General features: G+C 46.5%; 1 protein-coding gene across 1 annotated transcript in view; it reads right to left on the bottom strand.

Annotated features, from left to right (window-relative positions):
- LOC119462454 (uncharacterized) overlaps positions 1–11376 on the bottom strand; it is a 38194-nt gene extending 26818 nt beyond the window's left edge. The window contains exons 1-3 of the mRNA XM_037723801.1: positions 11186–11376; positions 10343–10438; positions 10149–10275 (exon numbers count right to left, since the gene is read on the bottom strand). Coding sequence (XP_037579729.1) covers positions 10149–10218 — 70 coding nt within the window. The 5' untranslated portion in view covers positions 10219–10275; positions 10343–10438; positions 11186–11376. The remainder of the gene's footprint in view (positions 1–10148; positions 10276–10342; positions 10439–11185) is intronic.
- Positions 11377–14413: the final 3037 nt, after the last annotated feature.

Genomic DNA, 14413 nt, shown 5'->3' with positions numbered 1-14413 from the left:
TGACGAGGACGATGGGAATACGACGGCATGACGAGAGTCAGATGATGAACTTAGAAGGGCGGTGATACAACGAACGTGACAATATCGCGACGACAGTATGTCAACGAATGCATGAAGATGAGTGCATGAAGGCGGCGTATTTACGACGATGGCATGACAAGGGTTTGAGCACAATAAGATGACGATGAGTGCATGACGACAATGGCTTCACGAATACTATCACAACACCGGCATGACGACGAACGCTACATGACGAGAGTCACATGATAAAACTAGAGTGGCGGCGATGACCCGAGCACGACAGTATGACTGCGGATGCATGATAGCTACTGTCTGACGCAGACGCAATGGGTACTATGGCATGTCAACCGCTCATAACTACGATTGAATGAAGAAAGCATGAATACGATAGATTAACAAAGGTTTAATGTCTTTGAAGTGGTGAAGGCAGTTGGACAACGATGGCCGGAAGACAAAGCGATGGTGTTAATGAAGTGATGCCAATGGTAAAATGATCACGTGATGACTCACCACGACGTTAAAACGACCACGACGAAGTCACGGTGATATTATGGCAACGAATGCATGACAACGACGTAATGACGGCGATGACATGAAAACATAAAAGTGCAGTAGGATAACGACAATGACGTGACAGTGACTGCATCACGAAGCCTGTGAGACGATGAAGGCGTGATAACGATGGAATGCTGGGAGTCGGATTGGAGTGACCTTGATGAAACGATCATGACGGCATCATGATGGTGGTGTAACAAGGAGTGCATGCCGATAATATGACGACGATGGCGAGGCGATCAGGGATTGGCGAGAGTCGCATCACAGAGGAGGAGTGAGGACGATGCAATGACCACGACGGCATCGCGACATCACGGCATCACCTTGCGGTCCAAGTTACTAGACAGCTTGGATCAATGGGGTATATAAGGCGATGGCATGACGACGGCATGACGAGGGTGAGATCATGAAGCCGCAATCACGAAGCCTGTGCACTGGTCTGAGTGGAGCGGGTAATTACTAAAGCCACCGCTCTCCTGGAGAATCTGCAAAAAAGGACCTTTCCCAGCCGTGCCTGCAACATCTTGTATTTCCCGATGGATCAGTTATCGCCCACCAAGAAACTTCACGTCTCCTTATCGAATTGTTAAGAGAGACTGGTTTGATGGAGATATGGTGAAACCCTGCACCGATATTGTAAGAGACGCTCGGGCGGCTCAATCACCGGCCTTGATCGCCAGGCAAAACCCGCCTGCTGCTTATATTCACCACCACAACCATCACCAAAGCCGCCGGTTTTCAGTCGGTCTCATCTCGTGCACCATTGAAGTGCGACACCTGAGTGTGAGACCTGAAGCGCTCCACATAACATAAGCGAGACGCCTGGTAGCTGCCGAGGTGCTGTTCCTTCGGCCCAGCAGCACTTTCAGCGTGGCGCAAAGCGAAAACGTGTCTGACCCTGGCCTAGTCAGAACACTGCCCCATCGGTTCCAGCGCAGTGCTTTGGCTATCGATGATTAACCGTTCAGGGGAAACTGCAAACCTTTTTAGCTGTGAAGCATTTATTGTCAAACACTTGCCACTTTGACAGTATCTATCTATCTATCTATCTATCTATCTATCTATCTATCTATCTATCTAGTTATCTGTCTACCTAGCCGCCTATGTCTTGGTGCTCTCATAGTCGTTTCGTTAACTTGTATTTACGAAAATTGGCATAGTATGACAAGACTGTATGACAAACATAAATGATAGGTCATGACATGAATCTCATGACATTTGTGTCATGTAGGTCATGAAACAGCTGCCGGCGTCTTAGTGCTCTCATGGCCGTTTCGTTAATTTGGTAGGTAGCAAAATTGGCATAGTAGGACAATAGTGCATGACGAACGTAAATAATAGGTCATCACATGAATGTCGTGACATGCGTTTCATGTAGATCACAATGACCAAGCGAAAAAACGTGAACACTCAAAAACCACAGAAAGGGGTTCGGGCGTGGGTACTAAGGGAAGGAAACACTAAAGGATGATGGTAGAAGTCATGAGCATTACTCTGCAAAAATGACAATGTCTCAGCGAAAAGAGATTAACTCTCAAAACACACTGAAATGAGTTCTGACGTGGGTACTAAGTCAAGGAAACTCTAAAGGAGGATGGTAGAAGTCATAGTCATGAACATGACTCAGTGAAAATGACAATGATGCAGCGAGAAGACAACGTTCAAAAACCACGGAAATCGGTTCCGACGTGGGTAATAAGGGAAGGAAACACTAAAGGATAATGGCCGAAGTCATAGTCATGAGCATGAACAAAAATGACAATGACTCAGGAAAAATATATTATTAGAATGAGTTCAAACCTCAAAAACCAATGGAATGGGTTCGGATGTGGTACTAAGTGAAGGGAAAGGGGAACGGTTGACAGTCGAAGTCATAGCCATGAGCATGACTAAAGCTTTCGCCTTAAGGTCTCTTAGGCATAGCTAAAGGGACACCAGATGACTCATGACATGAATGTCATGATATGCGTGTCATGAAACAGCCAACTGCATCTTGGTGGTGGGGGTGGTGATGTTGAAGCAGGCGGGGATAGCCTGCTATACATAGCCGGCAATTGTTCCGCGTGATCCTCCTTTGAGTTGAGATCAGGACTGTGTCACCAGGTGTGGATGGGCCCTGTGTTTCGCAGGAAGGCTTTCAGCGGTCGTTCAGCAGACTTCCTGATTCTTCTGAGGGGTCCTATATCTTGGTGCTCTCATGGTCATTTCGCTAACTTTGTAGGCTCCCCGCAACGCTGCTTCGCATAACATCGATTCCCACAGGGCGTTGGAGGGGAAGGAATAAACTTTTGTTGTAAAACCAGCACTTTATGATGGCCGGGCCTAAGCCTCCCATGAGGGGACGTCGAGGGCTTGCCTCGCCGCCGCCTCACGGGCTTGGGATCTGCGGTTTTTTTATTAATCATATCAGAAGAAGCCAACAAAGACACCAAGGACAACATAAGGCAAATCAATTGTACTTACGAATTGAATAAAAGAAATGATAAATAATGAAAATAAAAATGGATTGTTGTTTCATCCATTTTCATTTTCATGAATTTATTATTTCTTTATTTCAATGCGTAAGTACAAGTGATTTCCCCTATGTTGTCCTTGGTGTCTTTGTTGTCTTCTTTCGATATGATTATATATATATATATATGTATATATATATATTGTTACGGATGAGGCGTGTTTTTTACATATGATGAATGAGAGTCGAGGAAAAACAGTCCAGCAACGGTGTTGTTCTACGCTCCGCACCAAAAGATTCGTCGTCCTCCTCCTCTTCCTTTCGCCTCAACCAAGGCGTTACATTCCCCGTTTCGCAGACGAAGCCCACCATGGGAGTTAGGGCTGAGTAGCGCTTGAGGCGCGTAACATGCGCAAGCTGAGTAGCGCTAGAGCGGCGTCCTGGTGACCTTACACGGGCGACCACATAGGTTAAATCGCTAATGCGGTCAAGGACTGTGAAAGGACCGGTATACTGATCCAGGAACTTTTGGCATAACCCGCATTTGCGCTGAGGGGTCCCGGTCCATAGCCACACCAAGTCACCTTTTTCGAATCAACTTGAGTCGTGACGGCGGTCATACTGCTCCTTGGAGTGATATTGTGATGCCAGTGTACGCAGACGAGCAATTTGTCGGGCTTCTTCAGCACGGCACAAAGTTTCGGCAACTGAGTCCTCTGTATGGAGTGTAAAGGGCAAAATGGTATCGATACAGCTGCGCGGTGCCCGAGCGTAGAGCAGGTAGAAAGGTGTGAAGTCCGTAGTTTTGTGCTTAGGTGTGTTGTAGGCATAGGTAATAAACGGTAAGATGTCATCCCAGTTCCTGTGATTGGATGATACATACATATATATAGTCAGCATGTTGGTCAGGGTGCGGTTGGTGCGTTCGACAAGGCCATTCGTCTGGGGATGGTATGGTGTTGAGTGGCGGAACTGCGAAGTGCAGAGTCGAAGCAATTCTTCCATGGCGTCAGCGACGAATTGGTGACCACGGTCGCTGATGATTATACGAGGCGGACCATGACGAAGGATTACGTAGCGTAACAAGAAGGCAGCGACGCAATTAGCTGTGGAGGAAAATATCGCAGCGGTTTCCCCGTATCTAGTTAGGTGATCGACACAGACGATGACCCAGCGGTTGTTGTTCGAATATAATAGAAACGGTCCTAGCAGGCCGATACAAATTTGCTCGAAAGGTGTAGTAGGCGGCGCTACAGGATGAAGAAGGCCTTGCGGAGCGCTTTTAGGTCACTTGTGACGCTGGCACTTGTCGCAGCTCGACACGTATTGTTTAGTGGAATGTCACATTTTAGGCCAGTAAGACGGGTCCTGTATTCGATGGTGCGAATGAATCCAAGATGGCCTGACGTCGGATCATTATGCATGACACGGAGAATGTCACATTACAGGCTTTGGGGAACAACCTGTAAATACCGCGCGCCACTTGCTGAATAATTTGTCTTGTATAACAGTCCATCGCGAAGGCAAAAGCGACCACTGGCATTGGGACTGCAGGCATCCGCGAACAGGTGGTCCAAACATAAGTCATTGCGCTGTTCCCGCTGGAAAACGGCGGCATCAGGAAACGCGTGAGAGACAGCAGTAAAACAGGTGTCGAGGTTGTCCGCGTTATCCTCTGTTGTCGACAGAGGAAGGCAAAAAAGGCAGTCACCGTCGTCATCACGTCTTCCACTTTTGTACGACACAATGAAGCCAAATTCTTGGCGCCGCAAAACCCAGCGTGCTAGACGACCGGAGGGGTCACGGAGGGTAACAAGCCAGCACAAGGAATTATGGTCGGTTACAATTGTGAATTGACGCCCGTAGAGGTAGCAACGAAACTTCTGAACAGCAAAGACAGCCGCTAAGCATTCTTGCTCTGTCACAGTGTAGTTTCGTTCAGCCTTGCTGAGAGAACGGCTCGCATAGGCAACCACATACTCTTCAATATTATGGCATTGAACTAGCACTCCTCCGATGCCGATTCCGCTGGCGTCACTGTGCACTTCAGTAGGAGCAGACGGATCGAAGTGACGAAGAATGGGTTCTGAAGTCAGCAGAAACTAGCAAGAATGCCGCGTCGCATTCAGGTGTCCACTCGTATGGGCTGTGTTTTCACAAGAGACTTGTCAAAGGATAAACAATGTCCGCGAATCTGGGCACGAACCGCCGAAAGTAGGAGCATAGACGCAGGAAGCTGCGGAGTTCTTTAAGTGACTGAGGTGGTTTAAAGGCACTGACTGCTTCTATATACCGTGGGTCTGGCCTGACACCATCTTTGTCAACCAGGTGACCAAGAACTAATGCTTGTCGTTCGCCAAGCCGGCACTTCTTGGAATTCAAAACCAAGCCGGCCTTTTCGACGCAGTCTAAAACGAGGTTTAAACGGGCGTTATGCTCTTCGAAAGTACATCCGAAAATGACAACGTCATCTAGATAGCATACCTCCCATTTTAGACCTCGAAGAATTCAGTCCATAAATCTTTAAAAACTAGCGGGGGAATTTCAAAGCCCAAATGGCATAACAATAAATTGATAAAGTCCATCAGGCGTCACGAATGCAGTCTTCTCCTTGTCAGCAGGGTGCATAGGGATCTGCCAATACCCTGATCGTAGATCTAGTGAAGAAAAACAGGAAGCCGAATGCAGACAATGGATGACATCGTCTATCCGAGGTAGTGGATATACATCTTTTTTGGTGAGGGCATTTAATCGTCTATAATCAACGCAAAACCTCCAAGAGCCGTCTTTCTTCTTAACCAAAATGACAGGTGGTGCCAAGCACGATTCTTCAATAACGCCCTTCTGTAGCATATCCTGAACTTGTTCGGCAATAACTTTCCGCTCCGATGACGACACTCGATAAGGTTTTTGCCGGACCGGATGAGAAGAATTTGTATCGATCCTGTGCTGAGCTCGAGAACAGGGTAAAGATGGTCGCTTCTCTTTTTCGCAGAAGTTAAACACTGAAGCATGTCCTTCCAATAGCTCGACCAATCTTTGTCGCTCGTGTGACCGTAGGTTCTTACTAACCATGCTTAGAATCTACGACTCGGAGGTGCAACTGCATTCGCAAACGGCGAAGCGTGTATGACCTTCTTCGTGGTTAACGGCAGCAATAGCATTTTCGATGGCATAATGAAAGACGGATTCCCCGAGGAAGTATAATAGGCACTGGCGAACAGTTAAGTGCGCACAAAAACGTGACTCGGTTGATAATCGATACAATGCAGCCAGGCACTAAGATGTCTTTCTTAGCCCACTGACCGGTGAGAGGTTGAACGATGGCATCAAAGGGAGATGCGTTAGAGATGGAAGCGAACACGGCAACCGACCACATGGACCATGGTGGCACTGTCAGTTCATCGGAAAGAACCAGTGTCTTCCCCGGGCGGCAGCTCGTCACCGAGGGCAGGAACAACTTCACTGCTGACTGAAAGTTCACTGGTGCCACAGTCGACGAAAGCACCACACGCTTGGAGAAAGTCAATCCCGAGAATAACTTCGTGCGTACACTGCTGCAGAACCAGGAACTCAGTAGGGAACAGCTTCCCGGCCAACAATACGTTAATTACGCAAACTCCCAGAGGGTGAAGTATTTCTCCGTCGACATCACGAAATCTTGTCGATCCGTGCCAAGAAACATAACTTTGCCGCCAAGGCGATCTTTGAAGCAACGACTCATAACAGAAATGGTTGCACCAGTGTCCACTAAAGCCGTTGCACATACTCGATCTATTAACAACGTGTATTTTGTTCTTGAGGACCGTAACTGGCGGAGGCATCTGAGGTAAATCATTTTGTGCGGCTTCACCTCCATCGGTCGTGCCGGCTAGTTTCCCGGTGGTGGCGGTGGTGAAAGCTGCTGTCGCGGTGAAAGCGAACGGCGCAGTCAGGCGGGCGGAGGTGTCAAACTACGGTCAGAAGCGGGAGAACTATTGCGCCGATTCTCTTGTTGTGAGGTGCTCCTGGAATAGGTGGACAAGGGATTGTTGTTGCGACCATTGCCAGCGTGACGAAACGTTGATGATGGATCGTATCGTTATGTTTCCCTGCGCCGACGACAGAACCGGGCTATGTGTCCGGTAGCACCACAGCAATAACACACAGGAGGTTGGCGATATGCACTGTACTCCTGAAAAGCATTGTCGCGACGCTGTGAGACAAATGCATCTTCATGCGGCTCTTGGTGGGTAGTGGCCGGCTGACGAGGATAGCTGAAGCGGTGTTCGTACCTCGACTCTGCGTAGTGATTGCGCGGTGGCCTCGGTGGCGAGCGAGAGCTGTAGTTGTTGTCCTCGACACCAGTAGCAGCGATTGAAACATGATGAGATGGAACCGGGATTGGCGCAGCATCATAAGGGGCCGAGTGCACGTGTCGGGTGAGCTCTTCCCGTACAATCTCGCGTATTGTAGACGCGAGATCAAAGGATGTGTAGTCGTCAACACTTGCAACGGTAGTCATATTCGGTAACCGACCGAATTTAGGCGTGATATGCCACATCTTCAGGGTCTCGAATGTACGACAATGCCGTATGACGTGAGCTACTGTACCAAGGGTCTCTGTGCCGATAAGGAAGTGGTAGACATCCTCCGCAATTCCTTTTAAGAGGTGGCCGACCTTGTCCTCCTCTAACATGCGAGGGTTGACGGTCTTGCAGAGCTTCAATATCACCTCAATATACATCGTGCACGTCTCGCCTGGTATTTGGGCTCTTTGCAGCAGCGTTTGCTCAGCCTGCTTCCTCTTCGTGCCTGAGTCCCCAAAACACTCCGTTATTTCAGACACGAACCGATCCCAGGTCGTGAGGGTGTCTTCGTGGTTGTCAAACCACACAAGTGCTGTGTCTGTTAAGAAGAACATGACGTTGGACAGCTGAGTTTCCGCATCCCAACGGTAATAGTTGCTTACTCGTTTGTAATGTGTGAGCAAGTCATCCATGTCCTCGCCAGATTTGCCTCCGCATGTGCGGGACTCTATCAGGTGCTGACGCTGCCAGGGACCAGCCGCAGCTGTAGCTGGTAAGGAAGGGGCCGCTGTGACCAGGGCATGGGCTGCAGCTGCAGGAATTGGTACAGTCCGGGTTCCGTCTTCACCGCGAGACATGTGGACCACCAGCGGCAACGGCGGCACTCAAGCAAGGCGGCGGCTTCGGCGTAGATCAGGTGAATGCAGAACCGTGTTGTGTCGTTCAGTACCCAGCGCCATCCACCACAAAACTGCTACGGATGAGGCGTGTGTATTTAAAGATGATGAATGAGAGTCGAGGAAAACAGTCCAGCACCGGCGTTGTTCTGCGCTCCGCACCAAAAGATTCGTCGTCCTCCTCTTATTTTCGCCGACACCAAGCCGTTACAATATATATATATATATATATATATATATATATATATATATATATATATATATATACCAGAAAAAAGCGATTCTGGGTCCGGGTAAATATTCACAGTGAAGTAGACGCGTGTATGAAGCGGTTTATTGACGTTTCGGCCGGGGTCCGGCCTTCATCAGAATACAATACATGGCGTCAGTACAGTTTAGATACATGCGCATATCAACCAAATGGAGATATGTTTACATGAGAAACGACAAAAATGGGCGAAAAAAATGCATGTCAATCGTTCAAAGGACAGCTGATACGTGTATACACAGATGACGTTTGCAAACACATCATCTAAAAATACAAAGCATAAAAATGCACAGAAATTAAGTGCAAAAACCAATCGTCAGGTGACAACAAAAGACGTCGCCCTATATGGGCTATGTTATCAAGCAAACAGACAAAAAAAAAAAGGGATTAGTGACGTACTAGTAGAAAGGAGAAACAAGTGATGGGCTACGATGACAGGCAACTCAATTTTCCTACACTTTCATTCAAACCACACGCGACGGTATCAAACTTATAGATAAGGAAAGATTCACGGGCTTCTTTATCATAATTTGAACGAAATGTAGATCCAAGTAACGTGACTTTCAGTTTATCGAATGAGTGGTCAGGGAGGTGCACGTGTCTTGAGATGGACAGGTTGGGCAACGTGTTAGCGTGGGATTTATGATTGTTAAAGCGCAGTCTAAAAGGCCCTTCTGTTTGTCCGATGTACCGTTTTTTACACACCGTACATTCAAGCATATATATTACGTTTTTAGTGTCACAGTCGAAATTGCCTTTGATTTTTAAACGAAAATTTGAAGCCGTACTAGTCACCTGTTCCGATGTGCACATGTAGGGGCATACTTTACATCGCTGTTTTCGACAAGGATGGCATCCGATGGCATCAGGGCAGTCAGTCTTAGATGATGATGATCGTATATCTCGAATATTTGTAGCTTTACGATATACTGCTTTAGGTGGTTCAGCGAAGATGTTTTTGAGGCGTTCACTTTGCATTAAAATATTGTGGTGTTTCTTCAGTACATGCGAAACACGTGAGACTGACGCAGAATGGGTTAGGACAAGATTTGTCTGAGGTGAGGGAGTTGGTTTGTTCGCAGTGCAAAGAAGCGTCCTTCGGTCATGTACGTCTGCGCGTTTTATTGCATCGTCAATTAATTGTGGGGGGTAATTTTGTTTGACTAAAGCGTTTTTTAAGGTCCCGCAATTTTTTTGAAACTCTGATTGCTCAGAACAATTTTTTAAAACGTAAGGCTTGACTATAAGGAATGCTCGTCTTGCAATATTTAACGTGGCTGCTATCAAAGTGCAAATATTGACATCTATCTGTGGGCTTTTTGTATAGGGCAGTAGATAGTTTATCATTTAGCAATGAAACGCTGACGTCAAGGAAGTTAATAGTAGATGCAGAATACGTGTGAGAAAATGATATGGATGGATGGGCATTGTTAAAGTCAGATATGAAGGAAAGCAGTTCCTTCATCCTCGGGCGCTCGCTTTGCTCTCGGCGACATACTTACGCCGATTTGACAGACGGGGCATCTACGCTTGCGCGTAAAAGTAAATAATTACAAAGCTTCGTAAATTATTCTTTATCAACGACAACCTTTGGTGCGTCTTCATCATACGCCTATAATTCCAAAACTTGTAGGCAACTAGGTGACAATAACTTAAATTTTACTTACTTATCATTTTATAGTATTCGTCTTCTTTCCAGGCGGGAATCCGCGACAGTACATGTAAAGTTCTGCCCATGAAATCTTTGTGGTTTCTGAGGGGTTCTATAAAATGCGTGGAATTAATGAGACCTGCCTGCGAGAAAGGAATGTGAAACTGATCTTGTTACTTCTGAACAGGTGATGTCAAGGCAGACACTCACAATATGGTAGTGTCCTCTTCCTTGTGGTTTCACCAAAAGAGCTGCTTTATGTGCAGCGTTTTCATAGAGGTGGCGCTCGTAGTAGGCTCCGTCGACCTGAAGCAAACAAATTGGGAGATCCCGCCGCTGTGGCGCTACTTACACTTTTTCTTGCCTTGACGAATTTTTAGTGTTACCGAATGTCAGTTATAACGTTTTCTTCTGGGTTATGGCAGCGTTCAATAACACCAACATTCCATTAATTGAATTCAATTGTGGTGTTTTGTTTTCAGTGACAAGAAAGCCACGTGAGCGATATGGCGTGAACGATAGGCTAGCATAAGTCATGTGCGGTATTCTGGTATTCTGGTTATCCAAAATGAGTTCTATGTTTATATAGTATTGCATTTAAAACGGGCGGTTTATACTTGAGGAGGAAAACAAGAGGTGACAGTGCCGAGATTTATTTACTGGTATAAAAGAGGCTATGGAACCAATACTTGTCCTCCGAATTCTTTCATGCCATTTCATACTTCTAGCATGGGGGTCACACTTCTTTACCAGTTCTATCATGTGTCAGCTGTCGCAAACTGTTTTTCATACATATGGCATATTTAGCCATAGTAATAACTTCTTCCTCCTATAAAGGGTAGTATTATGGATCACGGGATGCGACGTATGACTTCAGAATGAGCGTAAAAGAAACGTGCAATTAATATAAGAATATCTGGGGGATGTACCACCAAGCAACTCTAGTTCTCTTTTTTTTTCGCTTGGAGTAATCCTTTGTCTTTCTTTAGCTATATCACCGATAATAGGAATAATTTGGACAAAATGAATTAAACAAACTATGTGGATACTCACATATTTCTCGCTTGTTCCGTCCGCGGCGTAGTCTCGAAGCAGAAGCCTTGGTGCCAAAACTGACGCTCTTTTTAATTCCAGTAAGTGCTCGTGCTCAAAAGCGACGACTTTTCTTTGCCTGTCTTCTCTGTCTTCAAAAACTACGGGATAAACTGTGACACTGTCCACAGTGGAACGGGCCTGGTTACTAATAGCTAGAAAAAAGGCAGGTGAGAAACAGTGGACATCGGTGTTTTTCGTTTTAAACTAAAGTTTTGAGTGGTAAGCTGTAAGTTTGAAACCTCTGTAAATTACTTTGAGCAATGTAAAATATCCCCAACAAAATGACGAAGATCAGCCTTCGTTCTGTTTTGGCATTCAACTAAATCATATACTATGAAGGTTCCGCACGCGTTACATCTCGCTCAAAGCAACAACGCGAATGCTTGAACACTCGTAGCAGAATATAAAATAAATTGTCATGGCAGGCTGAACTTGCTGTATATTTTGATTATATTTCTGCCTCAAGGTGTGCAGCGGGTAATAAATACAGCTAAAGTTGTAATGAAATGCAAAAAAATTCTATTCTTGTCAAAAAATTCCAAAAGAATCGCAAGATATTTGAAACTCCTTTTCTGAACACGTTTACCCCACTTCTGTGGCAAATTTGTGCAGTGCGTTGTAATTGCATTATTGCATTCTTTTACTGCGTCAATTTCATACTGCACTTTGAAAATGTTTATTCCCACAAGAGTGTAAATGATTTGTGCCGTGTGTGACAGCCTTCCGAGCTGTTTAGCAACACCCCACGGATAAAAAATGTTTAGCAAGACGCCCCTATTGGGAAGAGCCTTACATCATCATGATCACCATCATTGTCATCATTATCGTCCTATATTTATGTCCACTACCAGATCTCCAATTACCCCTGTCTTGCGCTAGCTAATTCTAACTTGCGCCTGAAAATTTCCTAACTTTATCATCCCACCTAGTTTTCTGCCGTCCTCGACTGCGCTTCCCTTCTCTTGGTATTAATTCTGTAACTCTAATGGTCCATCGGTTATCTATCCTATACGCATTACATGACCTGCCCAGCTCCATTTTTTCCCTCTCAATGTCAACTAGAATATCGGCTATCCCCGTTTTCTCTCTAATCCACACTAGAGCACTGCACGGGCCGATTTTTGCGGCCCGGGCCCGGCCCGGGCCCGTTTTTACATTGGGCGGCCCGCCCGAGCCCGATCAAAACATTTATGGCGAGACCCGGGCCCGGCCCGGGCCCGGAAATAATCTACGTTACCCGCCCGGCCCGACCCGCCACCCTTTTACCTTAAGCCCGAGCCCGGCCCGAGCCCGGCTCGAAACCGGCCCGAACCCGGCCCGAGACCGAAAAATACATGTTTTTCAGAGTTGAGAAGCCCGAGAATAACTCGCAGAAAGCCCGAGCCCGGCCCGGGCCCGCGTCAGAAAACCCGAGCCCGGCCCGGGCCCGGGTCAAGAAGCACACGCCGTGCCCGAGCCCGGCCCGAGCCCGTGAAAGAACTGCTCTACCCGGCCCGGCCCGGCCCACGGGCCGGGCCGGGCCCGGGCTTTCGGGTAAGCCCGAGCCCGTGCAGTGCTCTAATCCACACCACTCTCTTTCCCTCTTAGAGTTAGACCTAACATTGTTCGTTCCATCGAGATTCCTTGTTAACCTCCATGTTTCTGCCCCATATAGTAGCACCGGTAGAATGCAATGATTATACACTTTTCGTTTCAACAAAAGTGGTAAGCTCCGAGTCAGAATTTGGCAATGCCGGCCTTGTGGACTCCAACCTAACTTTCTTCTTCTGTAAATTTCCTTCTCATGATCAGGGTCCTCTGTGAGTAATTGACCTAGATAAACGTACACCTTTACAGACTCTAGACGCTGACTGGCGATTCTGAATTCCCGTTTCCTTGCCAGGCTACGGAACATTATCTTTGTCTTCTGAATATTATTCTTCAACCCCATTCTTCAACTTTCTTGGTTAATCCCCTCAATCAAATGTTGTAATTCGTCCCCATTGTTGCTGAATAGGATAATGTCATCTACAAACCGATGGTTGCTGAGATATTCCCCGTTTATCCTCACTCTTAAGCCTTCCCAGTCTGTGAGCTTGAATGCTTCTTCCAAGCATGCAGTGAATAGCATTGGAGAGGTTGTGTCTCCTTGCCTGACCGCTTTCTTGATAGATAACTTTCTACTTTTCTTGTGGAGAACCAAGGTAGCTGTGGAATCCTTGTAGATATTTGCCAAGATATTCCCGTATGCCTCCTGTACTCCTTGATTACGCAATGCCTGTATGAATGCTAGTACCTTTGCTGAATCAAATGCCTTTTCATAATTTATGAAAGACATATAGAGAGGTTGATTGTACTCCGCAGATTTCTCGATTACCTGATTGATGACATAGACATGATCCATCGTAGAATATCCCTTCCTGAAGCCAGCCTGTTCTCTTGGTTGGCTGAAGTCAAGTGTTGCCCTGATTCTATTGGAAATTATCTGGGTGAATATTTTATGCAATACTGAAAGAAAGCTAATGATCCTATAATTCTTCAATTCTTTAGCGTCTCCCTTATTATGGATTAGTATAATCTTGGCGTTCTTTCAGGTCTCTGGTACACTTGAAGTCATGAGGCATTGCGTATAAAGGGCCTCAAGCTTTTCAAGCTTATCGCCTCCATCTTTCATTAAATCAACTGTTATTGCATCTTCTCCAGCAGCTTTACCCCTGGTCATGTCTTGCACGGCCCTTCAATGCCCTTGCATATAGGCGTTAAATAAACAATACCCTTAAATATGTAGGTATGAAGACAGGCAGAACCCTTCCTCATACTGCAACAGAGACAACACCCTTCTAAACAGGTGTTACACCCGCTAACACCTTTGGGTTCACTAGAAGGGCTTGTGAACCCCCCCCCCCCCCTCTTATTAACTCCCCGTCTCCACCCTCCCCTCCCACTGTTAAAAGCGCATACATCGAGACGAAAATCTCTAAGTTTTGTAAACTTGCTCCAAACAGTGTGACGCGAGCATTGTACAATAACGCCAAGTCAATCCCAGCGTTGACTGCATGACTACGAAGGAGTGACAACGAAGGAATTACGCCGATGGAATTAAAGTAGTGGTTGGATGACTACGGCAATGACGGTACGGATATGATGGTTCATGGGTAGATTTAATGACCAGCGTCAGCAGGAGTAGCGCTGTGGTCAAGGCCTCTC

The sequence above is a fragment of the Dermacentor silvarum genome, chromosome 8, assembly GCF_013339745.2.
Source record: "Dermacentor silvarum isolate Dsil-2018 chromosome 8, BIME_Dsil_1.4, whole genome shotgun sequence".
NCBI classification, from domain to species: Eukaryota; Metazoa; Arthropoda; class Arachnida; order Ixodida; family Ixodidae; genus Dermacentor; species Dermacentor silvarum.
Note: the sequence above shows the minus strand (reverse complement) of the source record. Positions and strands in the feature narration are given on the sequence as shown.